Here is a 25890-nt window from a genome sequence, read left to right as displayed (position 1 = left end):
CTCTCTTTGCATTTTGCACGTATGCACACATTCACTTTCTATACACGCACACACACACACACGTAATCTTTCTTGCAATTCTTACAGTAGCTTTACAGACTTTTCTTAGAATGCACTGTACTGTTTCCACCCATGTAAATATCCTAATCTGTGCACGGTCACCTTATACACACATACACCCATCATTTATTTTTGCAATCCATAGTTTAGTTGTACTGGTTCATTCTTTGTAAATATCCAGATGTTAGATGTTCTTTTTTTAAGTGTCACACTAAATTTCGTTGTACGCAAGTATAATGACAATAAAGGTTCTTCTTTCTCTTCTTCTTCTCAAAAATAGCTTTTACCCCACCGCAGTACGAACCCTAAATACCTCTATATAAGGTGATTTGTCATTCATTACACTAAGCACATGGGACTGTGCAATTTTAGGGGCAATATTTACAAAGGGCAATGTGCAATCCCACCAGCTTGTTACTGACAGAAGGTCTATTTGTGTGTTATTGTTTTTGTTGTTATTGTAATTTTGTAAATGCACATTTTTGGCAATCTTGGTAAATTATATTCTTTTAAATGTATTGTTTGTAACACTGTAGAGTATTGCACCTTAATTTCGTTATGCCTGGTATAATGACAATAAAGATATTCTGATTTATCTGCTTATACCATGCTGTACAAATTCAGTGCACTGGTAATGGCTAGACAGTGAGAGCTTGGTGTCGTCCAGACTGTAATGGGACTCACATTCCAGGTGGTAGGAACGACTGACATGACGTTTCTTGATACAGCAGAACTTTACTGCCAGTTTACATTTACATTTTTGGCATTTAGCAGACACAGTATACAATCTAAGCAATTGAGGGTTAAGGGCCTTGCTCAAGGGCCCAACAGCTGCAACCGGGCAGAGGTGAGGCTTGAACCGGGAACCTTCTGATTACTAGTCCAGTACCTTAACCACTAGACTACAACTGCCCCTGCCAGTTGACTTCCAAAAGTGACTCGTTTGCAGACAGTACAGTTCTAGTTTCTACACCTGCACAGTTTTTCTAGTAATCTTTTGATTATCTTTTTATGCATTTCCCCCCCCTTTTTCTCCCAATTTAGCATAGCCAGTCCGCTGCTGGGGACCCCAACGGCGTCCTAGGAGGGTGTATGTTTGCCTAACACACACTCCCACCATATGTGTGCAGTCCACCAATCTTTTCTTATTCACCCGTACTTCGGTGGATTTGCGTGTAAGGTCGGCTTCGCGTACGGATAGCCACGCCCCGATCTCTGCGCTCCTTCACTTTCTGTACAGGCGCCCTGGGTCCTTACACCCCACCCCTTAGTCCGGACTTTTCCCACACAGCAGACTGGAAGCCAATTTTGTCTGCTACAGGCGCCCAGCCGACCGGTAGCAGAGATGAGATTTGAACCGGAGAGCCTAGAATCGTGGTGCTGGTGAGCTAACAGTATATCCTGCTGTGGCACCTGGGCGAAATGCACCTTCACAGTTCTGATTAAATGAAAGCAAAGAGAAAAACAGACATTGGAGCTACAGGAGTTAAGTAGGTTAGCTGGCTTAAGTCAGCGTCAGCTTATAACTGTACTGTTCCTATGACCACTTAATAATCAGCTATTATTACCTTTAGTTGTCTTTCAAGCCATATTGTCAGACGCACGAATTGCACATCTTTTGCATTTATTTGCATATTGTGTATCATGCATATATTGTTCACCTATGGAGGTCAATAATTTCCTTTGGGATAAATAAAGCTATCTATCTATCTATCTATCTATCTATCTATCTATCTATCTATCTATCTATCTATCTATCTATCTATCTATCTATCTATCTATCTATTATCTGATGAACATGTACGTTGATGTGCTGTACTTCAGTATGGTGCAGATCTGCAGAGTGTGAGTGTGTGTGTGTGTGTGCGCTACAGGCTGAAGTGTGGACAGAGAAAAGCCCTTTGCTCTGCTTTCCCAGGCTGCTACTCAGGAAGGCTGGATTTTTTACACCGTAGCCACCGCGTTGCCCTTTCCGGGGGAAATCCGAGACAAACACAGACCTGGAGCGGGTGGGGGTGGGTAGGGGTAAGACCGGTCCTGGGAAGAAGAGAGAGCGAGGAGGGGGAAGGAGAGTCGAGGTGTTGGCCACACAGCATGAGCGGAGCAGTTGCTTTCAGCGCCACTCAAAGGAACATATACTTCCCCTCGGCTCGACCATTGTTCCAGCGCCTTTTACTAAACCCCACACCTCCCTCCCTCCCCCTCCTGCTTGAGAAAATGTCTCATCTTCTCGCGGTATTGTGGCCCGAAATCGTTCCCAAAAAACACAAAGGCCCAGCACCTCTTCAGTGACAATGACCCCCTCCTTCTTATCCCTCTTACGCATATTAAATGGTAATTTTGTGACCCTCTTTTTCAATTCACATGCGGTGTGAAGTATCTACATGTAACAATGATTGGGGTGGGGGCTCCAAAAGAATAGAATCAAAGGCAGAAAGTTTCTTTTTATGCAATATCCCGGAGTTCAAAGGCATGTTGCATTATGCTTAGCAAGAAGCCACGCTGGCAGTGACAAAGTAAATTGTGTTGTTAAACAGACTTGTCAGCTCAACAGCAGCTGAAATCATAAAGGAGGCCTGTGGATAAACGGTTCAGGGTGATTCCTGTTTATGAATCTGACATTTGAACTCATCCTGACTTGCACAGTTTCATGAGAAGACACTTCATGGTTACATTTCTGGCGTTAAGCAGACACATTTATCCAAAACGACTTAGCCTAAGTTCATACTACATTACTTTAGCCCTGATTTTCTGCTTGCTAACAGATCAAATTACTTTTACTGTAACATCACATTAACACAGGTGTGAAAGGTGAGTGAAAATCTTAGGTGTCACAGTTGTAAATACACATTTAATACAAAATATAGACATTGACTTACACACACTAGCACCATCTGTTTAATATATACAAGTGATTGTATTCAAGATTTTAATGTACAGACATACAAAGATTACAGTATGGAAAAGGTAATGAGGAATGCAAATGTTTATAGCAGGATACGTAAAGAGTAGAATAATTATTGCATAGATAGACAGATAGATAGATAGAACAATATAGAAAAAAACAGTAAGGGAGGGATATATAGGGGCACTGCTATAAAAAATTATGGAGTAAAAAACAGTATAATTTCAAGTATCAATATACACAGTTATTATTACCATTATAATTACCACTACCATTATCACCACTAGATTATTAATAACAATAATAATAATATAACGATAATAACATAGCCCAAGATGTACATGTATTGTACAAGATAAAAGTTATATAAATATATATACAGTGTATCACAAAAGTGAGTACACCCCTCACATTTCTGCAGATATTTAAGTATATCTTTTCATGGGACAACACTGACAAAATGACACTTTGACACAATGAAAAGTAGTCTGTGTGCAGCTTATATAACAGTGTAAATTTATTCTTCCCTCAAAATAACTCAATATACAGCCATTAATGTCTAAACCACCGGCAACAAAAGTGAGTACACCCCTAAGAGACTACACCCCTAAATGTCCAAATTGAGCACTGCTTGTCATTTTCCCTCCAAAATGTCATGTGACTCGTTAGTGTTACTAGGTCTCAGGTGTGCATAGGGAGCAGGTGTGTTCAATTTAGTAGTACAGCTCTCACACTCTCTCATACTGGTCACTGAAAGTTCCAACATGGCACCTCATGGCAAAGAACTCTCTGAGGATCTTAAAAGACGAATTGTTGCGCTACATGAAGATGGCCAAGGCTACAAGAAGATTGCCAACACCCTGAAACTGAGCTGCAGCACAGTGGCCAAGATCATCCAGCGTTTTAAAAGAGCAGGGTGCACTCAGAACAGACTCAGTTGGTCGTCCAAAGAAGCTGAGCGCACGTGCTCAGCGTCACATCCAACTGCTGTCTTTGAAAGATAGGCGCAGGAGTGCTGTCAGCATTGCTGCAGAGATTGAAAAGGTGGGGGGTCAGCCTGTCAGTGCTCAGACCATACGCCGCACACTACATCAAATTGGTCTGCATGGCTGTCACCCCAGAAGGAAGCCTCTTCTGAAGTCTCTACACAAGAAAGCCCGCAAACAGTTTGCTGAAGACATGTCAACAAAGGACATGGATTACTGGAACCATGTCCTATGGTCTGATGAGACCAAGATTAATTTGTTTGGTTCGGATGGTCTCAAGCATGTGTGGCGGCAATCAGGTGAGGAGTACAAAGATAAGTGTGTCATGCCTACAGTCAAGCGTGGTGGTGGGAATGCCATGGTCTGGGGCTGCATGGGTGCAGCAGGTGTTGGGGAGTTACATTTCATTGAGGGACACATGAACTCCAATATGTACTGTGAAATACTGAAGCAGAGCATGATCCCCTCCCTCCGGAAACTAGGTCGCAGGGCAGTGTTCCAGCATGATAATGACCCCAAACACACCTCTAAGACGACCACTGCTTTATTGAAGAGGCTGAGGGTAAAGGTGATGGACTGGCCAAGCATGTCTCCAGACCTAAACCCAATAGAACATCTTTGGGGCATCCTCAAGCGGAAGGTGGAGGAGCGCAAAGTCTCGAATATCCGCCAGCTCCGTGATGTCGTCATGGAGGAGTGGAAAAGCATTCCAGTGGCAACCTGTGAAGCTCTGGTAAACTCCATGCCCAGGAGAGTTAAGGCAGTTCTGGGAAATAATGGTGGCCACACAAAATATTGACACTTCAGGAACTTTCACTAAGGGGTGTACTCACTTTTGTTGCCGGTGGTTTAGACATTAATGGCTGTATATTGAGTTATTTTGAGGGAAGAATAAATTTACACTGTTATATAAGCTGCACACAGACTACTTTTCATTGTGTCAAAGTGTCATTTTGTCAGTGTTGTCCCATGAAAAGATATACTTAAATATCTGCAGAAATGTGAGTGGTGTACTCACTTTTGTGATACACTGTATATGAGATGTGGCCTTTGCTTGAGACTCGAAAATTGTCTCTCGATTGCTGTGTGTGAATTGTTCAAAGACACAATCCGAGAGTTGCTTCTTAGTGCAGTACTTTGACCGCTGAGCTACCACAGGCTTTTTCAAGTGACTTCACGATTTAAGATTAAAGAGGCTTTATTGTCATTTCAGCTCTATGCAAATACATATTGAAATGAATAACGATTTCTCCAGGTCCAGGGTGCAAGACAGAACAAGTGCAAACAAAACAGCGTAATACACACAGTGGAGATAAAAACAGAGCAATAAATACAAGGGACATTTCGGGAATCAAAAGACAAGTGTGTTGTTAGCCAGTACTCGGTCCTAATAGTGAAAAATGGGGAAAAAATCACAGCTGTGGTGACCCCCATATATGGGAGCAGTTGAAAAAAAAATGTTAACTTAAATGGAACTCAGTGGGTTATAAAAGGTAATAATGAAATGAGTAAATGTACTGTTATTAACTATCATCCAGATTAGGTTCACTTATTTTGGTAATTAAGCAAAATGTATGTTGGATAGCTACTTTATAGATTCACCCTAAAAGGAAATGTAGATGATGATGATGTAGGTAAAATATTATTAAAGTTTTAAGTTTAAATGCTTGTCTTTACTAGCAAACACATGTAAAACCCTCGATATTTTTATTATTTTATTTGTACGGATTTTCTTGTTTGGATATTTCAATACTGTTTGTTTAAAAATGTTAATTTTTAAAAAGCATTTTTCTATTCCTAATTGTTTTACGTTTTGTACGAAGTGCCTAAAATATAAATAGAGAATAAACCAACAATGAACCACAGTGAACGCAGACCTGAGCGGCCATTAAAAAGTGATCATCGTGTGTGCTCACCACTTTCTCAAGCCCCACTGATGCGGGAGAACAATGCTCAGGAAAGTGGAGATAGGAAGGAAAAGTGTCATGATAATGACAAACGGAAGCAGGAAAGAGGATGAAGATGACGATGTGTGTGTATATGTGTGTAGGTGACAGGTGGGGTGGGTGGTGTGGGGTGGTACGGGTTGTGTTCGAGAGGGCAGAATGTGACTCCGTATGGTGTGTTTGTACCCACAGGTGTTGACCCGGGAGCCCTGAGAGAGCAGCTCTTTGACCTGTGGAGCAGGAAGGAGCTGGAGGCGGTAAGAGACGCCTGTAATTCCACTCTCTCTAAAGAGCAGCTCACACAGTAAACCTGAGCTAAAATACAGGATGTTACAGCACGCACACACACACAAAAACCTGCTGTGGACATGAAATATATGTTGAACAAATAAAGCCTGGAATTGAATCTGAACACCAGTTAAAGAGATTATATTATGGGCCAAATTGAAATAACATTCTCAGGCCTGAAAACGCTTATCTGCTGTTTGTTGGATTCAGCAAATGCAGAGCTGTTTTAAAAAAAAGTTGCTTTTTAGGTCAGTGCTGGTGTTTCATTAAAGCTCTTTTTCGAAAACCTTAGAATATGACATTTACACCGTTTTACACTCAACAGTAAGAAAGCAAAAAAAAAAAAAAAGAATTACGGTAATTGTAGCTACCATATGTATAATCTTTCATTAAGCTCTTCAGACGAAGTGACGATGTTTTTCCTCTCGCTCTGTAGCTTAAATTAATAAAAGGAATTCATGAGAATCAAATGATGAATGTGAAAACGTTGCTAAACCATTTGCTGCCTTGCTTGACAATTTAATTCATATATTTCCATCCCAGTTTTCATCCCAGTCTAGTCGTATCCGATTACCACGCAGCATGGTTGCTAAGTGGGTAGCACTGTCGCCTCACAGCAAGAAGGTTCTGGGTTCGATCCCCACGTGGGGTGGTCCCGGTCCTTTCTGTGTGGAGTTTGCATGTTCTCCCCGTGTCTGTGTGGGTTTCCTCCGGGTGCTCCGGTTTCCTCCCACAGACCAAAGACGTGCAAGTGAGGTAAATTGGAGACACTAAATTGTCCATGACTGTGTTCAATATAATCTTGTGAACTGATGAACCTTGTGTAATGAGTAACTACCTGTAATGTCATGAATGTAACCAAAAGTGTAAAATATGACATTAAAATCCTAATAAACAAACAAACTGCTGCAGACCTCCAGTCCTGACTGATGAAGGCCTAACTAACACACAGGCCCTCTTGATTCATACTCAATCCAGTGCACAAAGTTGAATCAGTTCGTCTAGACACAAAGTTTGGTGTGGAGACCACCAAACTTTGTGTCCAGATGAACTAACACACAGGCTGTAACTCTGACACATTTGCAGTAGCCAACTGCTTTTTTTTTTCCAACTACACTAGCTGGTTCATATGGAGATCCGTATCACGCACAGAGAATCATGCATGGGTCTCCATTATTCCCCGTCTCATTGTGCAGACACAAGCATTTAGCCAACACAGGTTGACAAGCCTGTCATTGTCCGTTTAGGCACCGGCTGGCCATTAGCAGAGCTGAAATTCAAAACCTTGAGCTTGAGATGTCAGTACTGGTGGGCGAGTGTGTTTTACCACTGTGCCGCCCAAGCACCCCATACTCGACATTTTACTCTAATTTTAATATAATAAATGCATCTATAGCAATCTGTAAACACACAACTACCCTTACTGACCTCTTCCTCTTGCATGCCCAGCTGAGACTGCAGGCGGTTTCTGGATTCTCCCAGCTGCAGGAGCCCCTGTCTGGGCTGCTCAGCATACTGGAGGGTTGTCCGGGTATCCAGAAGGGCAGATCCACCACCCTGGGCCAAATCATCCTCACCGAGTTTGTAATATGGAGACGTAGTCACCCGCGGGTCAGTCTGAAGGTGCTGGAGGAGCAGAAGAAGCTGGACCTGCGACTTCAAGCTCTCAGTCTCCTCACCTCCTCACAGCCCGGATACCTGGAGCCTCTGCTGGAGATCTATGAGCTGGAGAAGCTGGAACAGAGTCTTCTGCTGGAACATGTGGTCTACCTGCAGAAAAGCTCCTGCTATAGAGAGGTGCAGCTACACACACACACACACACACACACACACACACACACACACACACACACACACAGTCATTGTGTCCTCTTTTTACGTTATTATGTATCAGCTACATCAGTGAGAGACTTAACCTGAAGAGACGAGTGCATGTCACTCTTCCCAACATTGAGTTATTATGTTATTATTATGATTTATTCATTTATCTTTTATAACTGTATGTTCCTGAGGTTTATGGTTGGTCTGGCATCACCCAGAGACACTGAGCACTAGACAGGTAGAAAACAATAGAAAGCTGTTGCGTGTGAAAATGATGATAAACAGAAATGACTCAAACTCTGGAAGTCACTACTGCAAAACATAAGTCTCGCAAATAGCTGCTAAAAACCTACATTTTTACACAGGCCTATGTCTCAAATTCTGATCTAATGTAGTTTTTATTTTTTTATTTATTTGATTGTTTTTATTCATTTATTTATTAATAATATTTATTTAAAGATATTTATTTGTCTTTATTTTAAATATTCATTTGTATGTTTGATCAATTTGTAAACTGTCCTTAGAAACCACTATGTTAAAAAAAATATTAATAATAATATTAATTATTATTAATAATAATGGTTTATTATTATTATTTTACTTATTTATTACTTTTTTTATTATTATTTTATTATTTATATTTTTAATAGCAATTAGTCCTGCTTTTACATACAATGACTTGGATGTTCATTATAAATTACATAACCAATAATAATAAGTAGCAAAATAATTCTTATTCTGTAAGTAATTGTTTAATTGCTGCCCTTACGTCTGAGGTAGGACACAGCTAACCATGGTAGTGTTATGGGAACAGGCTTTGAGATACAGGCTGTTTGATTAGCTTACTTAGTTAGTCCCACCGGCATGGTGGCTTGGTGGGTAGCACTGTCACCTTATAGCAAGAAGGTCCGGGTCCTTTCTGTGCGGAGTTTGCATGTTCTCTCTGCGTGGGTTTCCTCCGGGAGCTCCGGTTTCCTCCCACAGTCCAAAAACATGTAGTCAGGTTAATTGAAGACACTTAATTGCCCTATAGGTGAATGGGTGTGTGTGTGTGTGTGTGTGTGTGTGTGTGTGTGTCTGCCCTGCAATGGACTGACCCGTCCAGGGTGTTACTGTGTGCCTTGTGCCCATTGAAAAGCTGGAATAGGCTCAAGCACCCCCCCACGACCCTAATTGGATAAGTGGTTAAGAGCGTGCGTGCGTGCGTGAGTCCCATGGAAATAAAACATTGAAATGAACAGTTAGCTTCTATAGTGCATGTAATGACTCATTTCTACAACGTTTGCCAAACGCATTGATGTTTAATATTTAAATGGGTTTTTATAAACCTGTTGACTAATGACAGCCTGTTAATGGATAATACATTTGATGCACTTAAAAAGTGTTTCTTTTCCTGACAGGCAGCAATGCTTGCCATAAAAGTAGGACTTCAGAAAGACCTGGACATGCAGCAGGTTGGTGAACCTGTAATAAAAAGACATTTTGCTTTACTTAATGCATTTTCTTTCTTTCTTTTTCCATCTATGTATTCGTTGAATCTTGTTTCTCTTTCCTTTGTCAGATGTGTGTTCCTCTGATTCTGCTGGACAAGCTGACCCTGGCCGAGGCATTCGTGTGTGGTGACGACAAACTGCAGGAGCGTTTGGTCAGATTGCTGGACTCATGGTGCAGCCCGGACTTCAGTCTAAAGGAAGTTCAGAGGTAACAGTACAGGCCTGAACATGTGTTGCTTTTGTAATAATTAGGCTGAATTAGGTCAGACCTTTTAGTTTCAGTTTCATGTGAATTCACATTTAAAGGTCATGCTGGTTCCATCAGTCGTATGCCACAGCATCAGTGTAGCTGCGGGGGAAGCTACTAAATAATACTGCACCGCCTTCATTTGCTTAAAAATGTCAGCTTGCTGAATCAAACTGAATTATTTGGTGCTTTAATTGCGTATTGTCAATAAAAGCAATGATCACAAATTCAGGAGCATCATATTGTATCAGAAGACGAATTAAACACCTCTGTAACTATGGGTTACATTTTTCCAAGATGTTTTATTAAAGTATTTAAGTAAACATGTATTTCTTTCCACTTTGGTTTAAATTCAGGCAGTATCCTCATCTGCTGCTGTCCAAACACCGAACAGACCAAATTCAGCCCAAACTGCTCATTCGGCAAGTGTTCCGGCTCATGGAAAGATTCAACATTGATCCAGGTATGCGTGATTGAAGAGTTCAAAAACACTTAATGTAGACTTGGAAGAGACTTGAGCTTCATGTCTGTTTTTCAAATGATTTCTATTGGTTTTTTCTCTGTACTAAATCATTAAAACATGCACCTTTTTATCTAAACACACTGTGACAAAGTATGTGGACACCTGACTTACCTTGTTGGACATCTTAATCTAAACCATAGACATTAATATATACTTGCCTTTCTTTTGTTACTATAATCATTTCTATATGGGGAAAACTTCCCACACAATTTTGAAATGGCTGAAACACCTGAACTCCAAAGAAACGTGGACAACCCTCCTCATTTTTGTCATATTGTGTAACGGTTTCATACATTTGAGTTCCTTCATTTCAAGTTTTTTTTGTTGCTTTTCCAAGAATTACTGAAAGGTATCATTGCATGTTTTCTCCATAAAGATGCTAGTTTGTAGCCTTTGTGCTTGATGTGGTTGATTTGCTGCAGGCCTGTGTGTGAACTCTGTCCACAAGAGGAAGCTCGATTCGCTGAGGTTCCTCATGTATAAGAGATTTGGGGAGGTGAGTAATGAATCTTCAGAGCAGTCTGCTTCATAAACTGATTTCTGTTGATAAAGAACACCTGTGGGATTGATTGGATCTACGATCAAGCGCTGGGGTGGTGCAGCGGTCTGTTGCGCAAACCCACCATCACTGAGATCTGGGTTGAAATCTCTATCTGCACAGACATGATTAGCTACATTTGTGGCGGGATTGTGGGGTATCCATGAATTATGCCCAGTGTTTCTGGGTAAACTGGACCCACTATAACCCTGACCAGTATAAAGAAATTAATGAAAATGAATAAAATGATGGATCTTTGTTCAGCAAGGTCTTCTCATGTAACATCACTGCCTGACCTCACAAATGCTCTCTTGACAGAATGAGCAGATTACTAAGAGTTCAGACTGTTATAGCCACAAGGGGAATATACTAGTCTGGGCAAGCCGTGGCCTAGTGGTTTAGGTACTGGACTAGTCATCAGAAGGTCGCTGGTTCAAGGCCCACCAGTGCCAGGTTGCTGCTGTTGGGCCCTTGAGCAAGGCCCTTAACCCTCAATTGCTCAGACTGTATACATTAACTGTAATGTAAGTCGCTTTGGATAAAGGCGTCTGCTAAATGACGAAAATGTAAATGTGTGGCCATGCATTGTGCGTACAATACTCCAAGTAAAGATGACGGTGCAGTAATTATTGTGATTATATTATTAACTTACGTTATGGTTTACTATATTCTCAATCCATGGTCTTAATTATTTGTATTGTAGTGTTCTTCCAAGCTAGTTCAGTAATGGAATTTTAGCTGTTTAGTAGAATCAGGCATGATGGAAGCAGGGAAAACCTGTATGTGCAGAGTGGTGACGCTTAAAGACCAGCAGTAAGAAACCCTGCTGTACCATAAGCATTTAATAGTGGCACAGTGGTAAATTACGCTAGCTCAGTACTGCTGGGATCCATAGTTTAAATTCCCAGCGGTACTGTCGGCTAGCTGGGCCCATACATACAAAAATGATTGGCAATGCTGGGGCTGCATTGAGTCTAGTGATTTTGGGGGAACCAGGCCCACCCTGACCTGACTAGAATATATATATATATATATTCTACATTAATTAACAGAAATTGAGAAATAATTTCTCTATACAAAAACACTTAAAATAACAACCTGATTTTTCCATTGAAATATAGACAGTAGGCTATGAATATTTTTTTATAATATAATAAGTATTATTATTAAAATGATAATATTTTAATAATATCTTCTGTTTCTCCTGTATCTCAAAACTCTTTGTCTATTACCAACAATTCAGAAAAGCATGACTGAGGAGAACTGGCGGGACCACGTGCAGGTAGGACTAGTTTTGTAAGTGTGTACCCGTAGGTTTTGTTTAATCTTGTGTTTATTAGTGTGTTTTTGGATATACTGTATAATCAGGTCACGGTGGAGGGCGATGTGGAGCTTCAGGTTGTGTTGGTAGAGCAGCTGGTGAAACACTGTGGGGTGAAAGCTGCTGCCCAGTGGGCCAAACGCTTTGGTGTACCCAGAGACAGACTGCCCTTTGGTGTGTTGGACACCATGGAGACACTCTCACTGAGTCAGCTGTGAGTTTTGTAATACATTTTTACCAGTACTCATCAGTAATCAACAGTAATCATCTCTTATTCTACAGTCTCTGATATAACTAAACTGACGACAGTACGTAATATTTCTGTGCTGTCCTATTCAGAGAGCTGAATGATGTGGATTCTCTTATGGAGTCGTGGGTTCCTCCTTCTCATCAGCAGCACTTTTATCAGCTACCTCTGACCAAAGATAAAGTTCATTTCCTGCAGAATTTAGAGGAACTGCAGCACTGCAGAGAGGCTGTGTTACAGGTACAAACTTCTGCTGCTCTCCTCACATGCTGCATTAGCTCTCAGCACTTCAGATACCATACAGTAACTGGTTTAAATAAAACACACTGCTCGGTTTTTAGGTTTCATCACAGCATCTCTATCGGGGACTTTGACTAGATCACCTAAAACCCCAGGGGGGTTGACACAGGGCCTAGTGTGGCTCTCCGTATATAATACGTCTCTGAGTGGGAACCCAATACTGGCAGGTGATAATAAGCGGTGGGGTTTGTGCAAGTGGCAGCAGACACACATCTGGAATAAGAAATGACTAGATTAGGAGATAAGGATGAAAATAATAGGAAGGAAAAAGAATATTTTGGGGTTTTTATGTGGGACCATGTTATACAGAAGTTTGGTCAGTGAGGTATTCTGTCTGGCTAAAGTGAGCAATATTGTGACTTTAGCTGGTCAGTTAATTTTAGCAAGCTAGCCTAATCACCTGCAGAAGTACTCTAAGCACTGTGTCTTCCTAATCTGTCTAGACAGGGAATGTAGTAGGGGTGGACATGGAGTGGAGAGCCGGTTTTGGTACAGTGTGCACACAGCGACTCGCTCTTATCCAGCTGGCAGTGAAGGGGCAAGTGTTCCTGCTGGACCTGTGTGCTCCTGGCCTCAGCCATCACAGCCTGACTGTAAACTTCATCCGGTCCCTGCTTACTGACGAGAGCATCCTCAAACTGGGTGAGTGCGCAGATCCGGGTTCTAATAGCATCCATAAGGGCTGCAGTGGCTTTCATGGGAAGGTTAACGTTCTCACGGTCTCACAAACGTTTATGTAAAGTGTAGACTAAATAACGGTACCACAGATCTGCAGTCTCCTACACAGGAACACTCGTGTTTTTAGAGGGATCTAACATATGGTGAACATATTGCAGTTTGTGGTCATTTTGAAGTGTGTGTGTGTGTGTGTGTGTCTGTAGGTTATGGGATGTCTGGGGATTTGAAGAGCCTAGTGGCCACATGGCCTGAATTAAAGGAAGAACCTCTGGTGGTTAAAGGTGTGCTGGACCTGCTTCATGTCCATCAACAGGTGTCCATTAACAACATTCTCTCTTCCATCCAATAACACCAGCCACACCTGGAATAGTTCAGGAAAAAGAGCTAATTCATAGAAATTGTCACACACAAAAATACACTATATGGCCTAAAGTATTTGGACACCTGACCATGAGCTTTCTGGACATCTTATTCCAAAAACAAATGATAGTGACCTCTATTGACCTTTTCGGCTATAACAACATTCACTTATCTGAAGGCTTCTCACAAGATTTTGAAGTATGTTTGTGGGAATTTGTGCCCATACATTCAAAGGACATTTGTATTTGTATAGCTGGGCACTGATGTTGGTCAAGGAAGCCTCAGTTGATGTTCCAGTTCGATCCAACGCTATTCAGTAGAGCTGAGGTCAGGGCTCTGTGCAGGTCACTGGGTTTGTTTCATGTCTTTATAGAGTTTGCTTTGTACACTGGGGGGGCGGCGGGGGGGGGACTCATGCTGGAACAGCAAAGGACCTTCCTTAAACTGTTGCTGCAAAGTTGGAAGCATGTAATTTGCTTCATGTAATTGATTTATTACACTTATTAGCAATGAATGTGGCTGAAATACTGCGTTTCTCAATACTTTTGTCCATATCGTGTATATTTGGTCTTGGCTGTCAGCTTATGGTGTCTAACAGTTAAGGGGAGTATGCCGTACCCTTAATTGTTTTTATAAGTACATGCTCAAATCCTCACACCTCTGTTTCAAACAACCTGCTTAAACTACATGACTAAATTAACTACATGAATAAACAATCTGCATCTTTACATTTCAATTTGACTTAAAAACAGACCTCAGTTACCATCATGGCGTTACCATGGTGGCTCAGTGGGTAGCACTGTCGCCTCACAGCAAGAAGGTCCTGGGTTCGATCTTCAGGTAGGGCGGTCCGGTCCTTTCTGTGTGGAGTTTGCATGTTCTCCCCGTGTCTGTGTGGGTTTCTTCTGGGAGCTCTGGTTTCCTCCCACTGTCCAAAGACGTGCAAGTGAGGTGAAATGGAGATACAAAATTGTCCATGACCGTGTTTGATATAAGCTTGTGAAGTGATGATTCTTGTGTAACCAGTAACAACTGTGTCTGTCATGAATGTAACCAAAGAGTGTAAAACATGGCGGTAAAATCCTAATAAACAAACGAACAGTTAACAGCATTGTACAGAATTCATTCATTCATCCACCTGTTCATTGCTCATTGCAGCTAGGGTTGCCAAATATTAACCATGAAAAAACCCCATAGCACTAGTTCCAACATCAAATCCTAGAAGATGTATTTAATTGAAAAGGAAATTTGTTTACACATGGTTGGGACTATTAAAAAAAAAAAAAAAAAAAAAAAAAAATATTATAGAAAGAAACATCCCCTCTCCTCACCCCTGGTTCACACACCCCTGCATTCCTCCACTGATTCAACTGTACATGACCTGTGTATGACTTATATCTGTCTGTTCTAAACTAGCTGCAGCGGTGTTGGCGGAGGAACACTGGCTCTCGTTCTGTGGAGGTGAACGAAGGTCCAGCGGAGAAAGGGTTGAGTCTGCTGGTGCAGCAGGTGCTTGGTAAACCGCTGGACAAAACCGAACAGCTGTCCAACTGGGAACGACGCCCTCTGCGCACCAGCCAGCTTCGATATGCAGGTCAGATATCACGTGTGTTTCAGTCTTAAACTTTTACACTAATAAGCATGAATTACATTCATTCTTTCACTGTTTTATCACTGCTTTATCATGGTAAGGGTCACGGTGGGTTTGATTTATTGGGCGAAAGGCAGGAAACACTCGGACAGGTTGTCGGTCCATCACAGGACACACACACACGCATTTAGACACAATTTTTTATAGCTCCAAGTGGTCTGACTGCACGTCTTTGAACTTGTGGGAGGAACCCAGAGCATCCGGAGGAAACCCACACAGACACAGGGAGAACATGCAAACCCATCACAGAAAGGACACTGGCTGTCTGGCTGGGGAATCAAACCCAGGTCCTTTTTTTTGTGAGGCGACAGAGCGACCCACTACGCCACTGTGGCGCCCTGCATGAATCACAGTCATTATCATTTTATTATAGGTGTAGTTTTTTTGTCCATGTCTGGAAAATATACTCAGTGTTCACTTATTCTTAAATTTTATTATTATTATTATTATGCCTCTGCTCTGTTCTTCCTGTTATTTCCATTCTTGTTCATTGTACCTTTTTTATTTCTACTTGTGTGACTTGTTTTCCTTCCTCACCCTTTTCACTTTTTCTATTTTCTCTTCTCATTCTTTTCTTGTCACTTGTCATTTCAAATTTGTCTGCTTTTCTTTTCTTTTAATTTCCATTCTTTATTGATTTAGTACTTTGCATTCATGCTGCATCCTTACTCTTCTCTGTTTTTAATGCTTTTCTTTCCTTTTTGTTTTTCTTTTTTTCCCCTGTTTGTTTCTGTAGCTGTGGATGCGTACTGTTTGTTGGAGGTGTATCTGACTCTCTCTGAGGATCTGAAGGCGTTTGGGCTTCCTGATGATCTGTGCTCGGTTGGGCCGAGTCCTCGTGCTAACAGTGGGCAGGAGAAGAAAGCTAAGGACAAAAAGAAACAGGCGGCGGACCGGCGGGTCAGTCACTGGAACACGCTGCACTTTACTGAGAGCTTTATGAGCTGCAGTTCTCTCACACTGCGCCACAGGCATTCTTACTGCAATAAATCTGGATATAAAACGCTGATGATTTGAAAACAGGCTGTGATTTTAGCAAAGGAAAAAGATGTAACAGAGGGAATTGCTGGTATGGTTTGCTCAGAAAAACTAGGAGTAGCCTGTCCTGCTTTAGCTTGTATTGTAGTAAATCAAAGTATTAAATACACAGTCAGATCTTTGATTAAAGATTAACATCAAATATCAAAAATAAATCTTTTTAATTAAACTCTTTAACTTTTAATTAAAAAGAAAAAGAAAAAGAAACATCAAAAATCAAATTTTCAACTGCTGTTGAAATATTTTTCATGACATTACTTTAATAAATGCATTGTTGCTTACCCCACCCATATGACCCGCCTAGGTGTGTTTGGTCCCAGTTCACAAAGGCTATCCAAACTTAGCATGTCTCCTTGGACACAGTACAGTTCACTTGGCAGGGAGACACCCACTAAAAATTCTTTCATTTCATTTTTATCTTCTTCAACTGCTTCACACTGGTCAGATTTACGAGGGGTGTCTTTACAGGAATACCCTGGACAGTGCCAATCCCAATCCGTCTCAGGGTTTTGGCCTTCACCACTTTTTAGACATAGCAGCAGATCTCAGCAGTGGTGGGCTAGCTGTACCACAGAGTTCAAATGTGGATTCACAGATTATAAAACAGACCATACTATGAGGTCCTGTGCTGTGGAGTAAGGGCAATAAAGCATCCTAAGCATCTTTTGATTAATTTCTGACATTCTCTTGGTTGCTTATTAGCTTGGAATAAAATGGGCTTAACAAACAGTGACAAACATCACTGATGTGTGATCATCAAGCCAATGAGAAATCAGGTTGGGTCTCATTAGGTAGATGAGCTGTAATTTATTTATTTATTAGGATTTTAACCTAATGTTTTACACTTTGGTTACATTCATGACAGGAACGGTAGTTACTCATTACACAAGATTCATCAGTTTACAAACACAGTAATGGACAATTTTGTATCTTTAATTCACCTTACTTGCTTGTCTTTGGACTGTGGGAGAAAACCAGAGCTCTTGGAGGAAACCCACACAGAGACCCAACCTGATTTCTAATTGGCTTGGGGATGACACATCAGTGATGTTTGTTACTCTTTGTTAAACCCATTTAATTCCACAGGGAGAACATGCAAACTCCACACAGAAAGGACCAGGACCACCTGGGGATCGAACCCAGGACCGTCTTGCTGTGAGGCGACAGTGCTACCCACTGAGCCACCGTGCCACCCGTGGATGAGCTGTCAGGGACAGAACCAGGTTAATTAGTTTGAGAAGTTGATCATGGATCACTCTCTTCAGTTCGCATTAAACCCTCTTGCTCCAGTCACGTGACTTTTGTTTTATTAAAATAACACTGCTTACAAGGTGTTGGCATTAGTCAAATGAATATTTGGTTACATAGAAATGTGCCTTTTATACACAGAGCGGATCAGGCTAATTCCACCAGGAACCTCAGACGTGCCTGAAGTTATCATTATTTAATCGCACGTGATGTAATCTGTTAACCTGTTGCATCAGGTGCATAACGTGTGGTCAAACCCTAAATTGTGCAATGCTGTATACGAGTGTGACAGGTGTAAAGTGTAACATGGTTGTTTGGCTCTTTTCCAGGCTCGTCAGAGTGCCAGTAGCTGCGTGGGCGACCAGGGCGAGTGTTTGCGGGGAAACGTGGAGCAGCAAGGAGCTACGATCGTGCCTCAGGAACTGCGAGTGGTGTGTGACAACATGCTGCAGGGCCTCGGGAGGTACCTGCGCTGCCTGGGTGTGGACGTGCTCATGCTGGAGAATACAGACGACCACAAAGTGGCAGCTAAGGTCAGAGACACCGAAATGGGGGTTTTCAGGGTGTAAAGATAAAGATACTTTATTCATGTTTGTTTTATTTACACCTAATAGAATGAGTCATGTTTTGCACGTGCAGACTGACGGCTAACGTTTTTTCTTACATGTTCTTTATGTGAACAACAGATCGCTCAGACTGAAGGCCGTATCATCCTTACCTCTGGTCAGCCATTTCAATCTGTAAGTATGTGCGTGTAGAAGTGTGTAAATACACCGATCAACCATAACATTAAAACCACCTCCTTGTTTCTACACTCACTGTCCATTTTATCAGCTCCACTTACCATATAGAAGCACTTTGTAGTTCTACAATTACTGACTGTAGTCCATCTGTTTCTCTGCATTCTTTGTTAGCCCCCTTTCATGCTGTTCTTCAATGGTCAGGACCCCCACAGGACCACCACAGAGCAGGTATTATTTAGGTGGTGGATCATTCTCAGCACTGCAGTGACACTGACATGGTGGTGGTGTGTTAGTGTGTGTTGTGCTGGTATGAGTGGATCAGACACAGCAGTGCTGCTGGACCTTTTAAACACCTCACTGTCACTGCTGGACTGACAATAGTCCACCAACCAAAAATATCCATCCTGACTTTACATCTTCAAGGTGGACCAACTAGGTAGGAGTGTCTAATAGAGTGGACAGTGAGTGGACACAGTATTTTAAAAACTCCAGCAGCGCTGCTGTGTCTGATCCACACTAACACACCACCACCATGTCAGTGTCACTGCAGTGCTGAGAATGATCCACCACCCAAATAATACCTGCTCTGTGGTGGTCCTGTGGGGGTCCTGACCATTGAAGAACAGAATGAAAGCAGGCTAAAAAAAAGTATTTAGAGAAACAGATGGACTACAGTTAGTAATTGTAGAACTATAAAGTGCTTCTATATGGTAAGTGGAGCTGATAAAATGAAAATAGTTTTTTCCCTAGGGTTTTAGTTTTTTTTTTATGTTTCCCTTGCTAAGCATTGAGTGTATTTTTAACTTTTTTAACTTTGGGCTTTGACTATTTAAGTCATGGTTTTGACCATTAATTATCTCGTTGCATGTTACAAACTGTTGCATTCTGACGGTGTGTTTGTGTGTGTGTTGTACTGCGTTGTGTTTAGCTCAGGTCACAAGTTGCAGAGGGACGCTGTCTCACTCTGGACTGCTCTGAAAAAGCTCGGGATCAGGCCGTCCGCGTCCTCAAACACTTCAACGTCCGTCTCACCGCTTCGGACATCTTCAGCCGATGCCAGGTCAGTGCATGCATCTTGTGTGTGTGTGTGTGTGTGTGTGTGTGTGTGTGTGCGCGCGCGCGTGTGTGCATTTCCTGCTGATACGACCCAGACAGACAGTCTTCTTTTTAAGCCAAGTTCAGTGACCAGAATGAACTAAACACAAAGCTGTGGGGGCCCGCGGTGGCGGAGATGTCCCGAGCGTGCCGGCTGTGATGAGCTTTATCAGAGCAGGGAAGCGCACAGGCCACGAGCAGGAAGGAAGCGAGGGAGATAGAGCGGCGCTCTGGAGACGCGTCTCCTGTGAATCATTCGTTTGAAGTGCCACTGAGGCATTCACTGAAACAATGGCAGCTCTTTTATTGAACTGTGGGCCGTAAACAGGTAGGGTGGAGGAGAGGGGAAGCTCACTTTGAAGGAAGGTGGATGGTTGAATAAAAAGAGAAAAATGAATGAGGTGAAGAGAATACAGGGAACGGGGTAAATACAAATCACTATGTGTTGAAATGTTTGAAGTGGCTCTGGCTGCCTGCCAAAATGTAGACAATACACGTTAGCAGGGGAGCTTATAGGAATACTCGGGCACTTTTTCCATCCCTGTCGTTTGTACTGTGTGGGTGTTTTCCTAGAACAATGATCACGACAAGTTTCCGTCTACTGAAAAATTACTGTAAAACCGGTTTACGTGAAACTTCCTTATTGTAAACGCATGAGGGCATTTGTTCAATTCCATTATTAAATGTTTAACATTTCTGGCTTCATATTAAATTTATCATGTGATTTTCTTATCGAAAGTTTATTTTTCCCCTTTTTTTATTTCATATTAGCTCAGAAAGTGGTGTAATGTGAGGATTTTTTTGCATTTGACATTTCAGAAGGTCTCACAGAAATGGTGCTATTATTTTATCCATTACTACAGTGTGTTACCTTCACACCCCCTTGTTTAATGGACAGCATGTACAACAAACCCTTGAATGGTCTGCTTTCAGAGACACTCCTGATACTTTTACATTTGTGGCATTAAGCACACGCTTTTATACAAAGCGACTTACAATTACAACTGAAAAATCCGAGCAACTGAGGGTTAAGGGCCTTGCTCAGGGTGGTGGGGCTTGAACTGGTAACCTTCTGATTACTAGTCACCACTGAGCTAGCACTGTCCCATAATATAACAGCATTAAGCACAATGTGGGTTTTTTATTGTTTTTTTAAATGATCAGTTCTTGGTTGTAGGTTGTAGGGTGCCAGTTTAATACAGGACATTAGGGCAGCACGGTGTCTCGTGGGTAGCACTGTCACCTCACAGCAGGTCCTGGGTTCGATCCCCAGGTAAAGCGGTCCGGGTCCTTTCTGTGTGGAGTTTGCATGTTCTCCCCGTGTCTGTGTGGGTTTCCTCCGGGTGCTCCGGTTTCCTCACAGTCCAAAGATGTGCAAGTGAGGTGAATTGGAGATCAAAATTGTCCAGGACTGTTTTCGATATAACCTTGTGAACTGATGGACCTTGTGTAAGGAGTAACTACCGTTTCTGTCATGAATGTAACCAAAGTGTAAAACATGACGTTACAATCCTAATAAATAAATAAATTCTCCAAAGCGACTTACAATTATAACTAACATTTCTGAGCAACTGAGAGTTAAGGGCCTTGCTCAGGGTAGTGGGGCTTGAACCAGTAACCATCTGATTACTAGTCACCACTGAGCTACCACTGTCCCATAATATAACAGCATTAAGCACAATGTAGGTTATTTTTTTACTGTTTTTAATGATCAGTTCATAAGTGGGCTGGTAGATCTGGAGCCCACTTATACACACTGAAGTGTGCCAGTTTAACACAGTGCATCACACACACACACACACACACATAAAATTAAGAGGATATTACTGACATGTTTAGGGAAAAGCATGTTTAGGGAAAAGCAACCACACAGATAATTTCTCAAAGCAAGTTTTAAACCCGGTATTTTTAAGCTCCATGGCACCAACGTTTTGCGTAGCATTGAGACACTTTTGTTACAGTTTGTTACTATATCACAGTGTAGCATAATGTTCCTGAAATGATTATTTGTAACAAGATTTAAAAAACATAAAATCACAACAAATACAGAAACACAATGGTGCATAGCAATGTGAGAAAGCACTGAGACACTGTTAGGGATTTTCTCCGGTGTGTAAACATATGAAGTTTGCTTCAGCAAAAACGATTTGCCCCCAGAAACCCTCGAAGACTCAACTAACAGAAGCAATTCCACCCAAGGAGGAGGGGGGTCCCTGCTGAGTATAATTCCTCTCAAGGTTTCTACCTGTAATTTTAAGGGAGTTTGTCCCTTGGCTTGCTCGACAGGGTTTTTTTGGTCTGTTGGTCCTGGATTCTGTAAAGTTGCTTTGAGACAATGTTCATTGTAAAAAGCGTTATACAAATTGACTTGACTTGACAATTGGCCGTGCCTAATGTAGGAAAAGTCGAATGGGTTTTTTTCTTTCTTCTTCATTTCTGCTGTACAATCAGGCCTTCATGTCTCTCTGTGTTTGTGATGCGGCTCTCCGTAAGAGTCCGTCACTGCCTGGTGGTAATCACTGTAACTGGAGTGCATTTTCTATGCCAGATTAAGAGTGAACAAGTGTTTGCATTGTCCGAACTACCGCACTCGGTGGACTCTAACTGGATTGTTTACACAGTTCAGAGGTAATTATAAGCAAACAGGACGCACCTGATTACAATATAGAGTGCCAGAGCAACGGGTCTGAATAATAACAGAAGTTAGTCGAAGCTTTTGATTTAATCAGCTCTTTTCAAAAGAAGGTGATTATATTAAATATATTAAATCTAATTTACAATCCATTGTATATGTAAAGTTTACATTAACAACATCGAAATTCTAGAAATATGTTCTGCAAACAAAAAAATTTAATATGTTCTTGAGCAAATTGTACTTTGTACCAATTATTTGGAATAATTTGCAGGTGGAATGTCAATTGAACCACAAATAGTCCCTGGACAGGTGCACAAGATTTCAGACTATATATATATATATATATATATATATAATGTGTGTGTGTGTGTGTGTTTATATATTTTAAATATTAAAATACACTAGCCCACCACCACTAAGATTCATCCACTGTGAATGATCCAACCATATGTAATATATATATATTTAGGGGTCGCCACAGTGGATCATTCTGGTTATGTGCACCTCCCATATCTTGACTGTTCTGCCACCCCAAGACAGTATGCCAATCATGTCTGTGTATATGCCTGACTGGTCAGTAGCAATACTAAGATTTAAACCCCTAGATCTTAGTAGTGGTGGGCTAGTGTATTTTCATGCCCGAAAAAAGCAAACAGTCCAAATTATTTTTTCAGCACGTGTCCTGAAGCGGTGTTTTTTTTCCACATACGCTGTCTTAACTGCAAATATTAACAATACTGATTAACATATGCAAAGTTTAGGAAAGAATTTGTAGCTTAAATGAACGAAAGTAGAGGGACGCAGCAGATTGCAAAGCCCGCTGAATAAAGCAGCAGGAAAAAGCCGACAGGTGGAGGGATGCCAGCAGTGTTGGAGACAAAAGGAGTGGTAGAGATGGCGGGACAAGATGGAGACAGATAAGTCGTTGATTTTGCACTTTTGTAGCATATCTGCTTCTCATCAGCACTGCCTTTTGTGCCGGTGTGTGAGAGTTCACAGCCATTTGCGTCACAGACACGCCGTCTCGTGAGGGTCAGACTTTCATCGAGCCAGGGAAGTCGCTCATAAAATAATGTCAAGTTCAACTGGAAAGGAAAATACAAATAGTCATACAAATACAACTGATTGTTTCTTAATGACCCCTAACCCCCCGCCCAAACTGAAATCTCTGCACTTTTTCCATTGAATCACAGATTTGTTTTGAGATGCCAAGACCTGGCTTAAACTCACCCACTAACGTACTCATGATTAGGTGATGGATTATTCTTCACAGTAATAACTCTGTGGTCACACTGAATACCGTGCTTCACATCAATGTCAGTGTGCACGTGTTTATGTAAAATTCTGATTGTTTATTGTAGTTACTCGATTTCTTTTTTAATTTGCACTGACAAACGTTTTCATATTATATTGTATTTTTATGGTATTATTATTTAAGCTTCTTCAGATCCAAACATAAATTTAATCTTATTTCTGATTGGCTTGCTGGTACCCACCATTAATTTCTAACACCATGACTGTTATAAAGTAGATCTCTTTATTTACATCCACAACTTTATGTGTACATCCAGCTATTATAACAGCCACTCTTCTCAGGAGGCTTCTTACAAGACTTTTATATACAGTGGGGTCAAAAAGTATTTAGTCAGCCACTGATTGTGCAGGTTCTCCTACTTGAGGGAGATGAGAGAGGTCTGTAATTTTCATCATAGGTACACTTCAACTATGAGAGACAAAATGAGAAAAAAAAATCCAGGAAATCACATTGTAGGATTTTTAAAGAATTTATTTGTAAATAATTGTGGAAAATAAGTATTTGGTCAATAACAAACAAGCAAGATTTCTGGCTCTCACAGGCCTGTAACTTCTTCTTTAAGAAGCTTATCTGTCCTCCACTCGTTACCTGTATTAATGGCACCTGTTTGACCTCGTTATCTGTATAAAAGACACCTGTCCACAGCCTCAAACAGTCAGACTCCAAACTCAACCATGGCCAAGACCAAAGAGCTGTCGAAGGACACCAGGAAGAAATTTGTAGACCTGCACCAGGCTGGGAAGAGTGAATCTACAATAGGCAAGCAGGTTGGTGTGAATAAATCAACTGTGGGAGCAATTGTAAGAAAATGGAAGACATACAAGACCATTGATAATCTCCCTTGGGGTCAAGATCTCATCCCGTGGGGTCAAAATGATCATGAGAACGGTGAGCAAAAATCCCAGAACTACACGGAGGGACCTGATAAATGACCTGCAGAGAGCTGGGACCAAAGTAACAAAGGCTACCATCAGTAACACACTACGCCGAGAGGGACTCAAATCCTGCAGTGCCAGGCGTGTCCCCCTGCTTAAGCCAGTACATGTCCAGGCCCGTCTGAAGTTTGCCAGAGAGCATATGAATGATCAAGAAGAGGATTGGGAGAATATCATGTGGTCAGATGAAACCAAAATGGAACTTTTTGGTAAAAACTCAACTCGTCGTGTTTGGAGGAAGAAGAAGAACCCAAGAACACCATACCTACTGTGAAGCATGGGGGTGGAAACATCATGCTTTGGGGCTGTTTTTCTGCAAAGGGGACAGGGCGACTGATCCGTGTTAAGGGAAGAATGAACGGGGCCATGTATCATGAGATTTTAAGCCAAAACCTCCTTCCATCAGTGAGAGCATTGAAGATGGAACGTGGCTGGGTCTTCCAGCATGACAATGATCCCAAACACACCGCTCGGGCAACGAAGGAGTGGCTCCGTAAAAAGCATTTCAAGGTCCTGGAGTGGCCTAGCCAGTCTCCAGACCTCAACCCCATAGAAAATTTGTGGAGTCCGTGTTGCCCAGCGACAGCCCCAAAACATCACTGCTCTAGAGGAGATCTGCATGGAGGAATGGGCCAAAATACCAGCTACAGTGTGTGCAAACCTGGTGAAGACTTACAGGAAACGTTTGACCTCTGTCATTGCCAACAAAGGTTATGTTACAAAGTATTGAGTTGAACTTTTGTTATTGATCAAATACTTATTTTCCACCATAATTGACAAATAAATTCTTTAAAAATCCTACAATGTGATTTCCTGGATTTTTTTTTCTCATTTTGTCTCTCATAGTTGAAGTGTACCTATGATGAAAATTACAGACCTCTCTCATCTTTCTAAGTAGGAGAACCTGCACAATCAGTGGCTGACTAAATACTTTTTGACCCCACTGTATGTCTGTGGGAATTTGAGGCAGCAGTTCTCACTTGACTGCACATGCACTGAAAAGGGCTGTTACAAGCTGCCCAGGATCTGCAGTAGGACATCATTTCTTTACTGTTTTTATTCTTAGCAAAATAAAATATCTATTCTGCAAAATGGCTAATATGCAAAGTACATCATGAATCCACATATTATTCACTCATGTTAAGGAAATTGATGTTTCTCCACCAAGGAGACCCATTGCTGCTGTTGCTATTGCTGCTGTTTTTCTGGTGCTTCACATCAATGACAGGTTCTTGTTTTGAAATATCGCTACCTGTAAGAAGTATTGAATAATTGTAGTTGTAGCATAGTGGTTAAGGTACTGACCTAGTTATCAGAAGATTGCCGGTTCATGCATCAACACTACCAGGTTGCCACTGTTGGGCCCTTGAGCAAGACCCTTAACCTTCAATAGCTTAGATTGTAAACAACATAAGTCACTTTGGATAAAAGCGTCTCCTAGATGCTGAAAATGTAAATGAATAATCATCCTCATCTAGTAAAAGATGCTGTACTGTGCTTTTTACATGACATCACCA

The 25890-nt window shown here is 41.5% G+C and overlaps 1 protein-coding gene across 1 annotated transcript in view; it reads left to right on the top strand.

Moving 5' to 3' along the window:
• exd3 (exonuclease 3'-5' domain containing 3) overlaps positions 1-25890 on the top strand; it is an 81714-nt gene that overhangs the window by 11952 nt on the left and 43872 nt on the right. Inside the window, exons 3-18 of the mRNA XM_063013982.1 lie at positions 6090-6154; positions 7635-7982; positions 9407-9460; positions 9568-9707; positions 10103-10209; positions 10692-10765; positions 12051-12089; positions 12176-12342; positions 12468-12615; positions 13119-13317; positions 13557-13666; positions 15130-15307; positions 16101-16264; positions 17980-18183; positions 18337-18390; positions 19322-19453. Of these exons, the coding sequence (XP_062870052.1) occupies positions 6090-6154; positions 7635-7982; positions 9407-9460; positions 9568-9707; positions 10103-10209; positions 10692-10765; positions 12051-12089; positions 12176-12342; positions 12468-12615; positions 13119-13317; positions 13557-13666; positions 15130-15307; positions 16101-16264; positions 17980-18183; positions 18337-18390; positions 19322-19453 (2183 nt within the window). The remainder of the gene's footprint in view (positions 1-6089; positions 6155-7634; positions 7983-9406; positions 9461-9567; positions 9708-10102; positions 10210-10691; positions 10766-12050; positions 12090-12175; positions 12343-12467; positions 12616-13118; positions 13318-13556; positions 13667-15129; positions 15308-16100; positions 16265-17979; positions 18184-18336; positions 18391-19321; positions 19454-25890) is intronic.

Source organism: Trichomycterus rosablanca, chromosome 18 (assembly GCF_030014385.1).
Source record: "Trichomycterus rosablanca isolate fTriRos1 chromosome 18, fTriRos1.hap1, whole genome shotgun sequence".
Lineage (NCBI taxonomy): Eukaryota > Metazoa > Chordata > Actinopteri > Siluriformes > Trichomycteridae > Trichomycterus > Trichomycterus rosablanca.
Note: the sequence above shows the minus strand (reverse complement) of the source record. Positions and strands in the feature narration are given on the sequence as shown.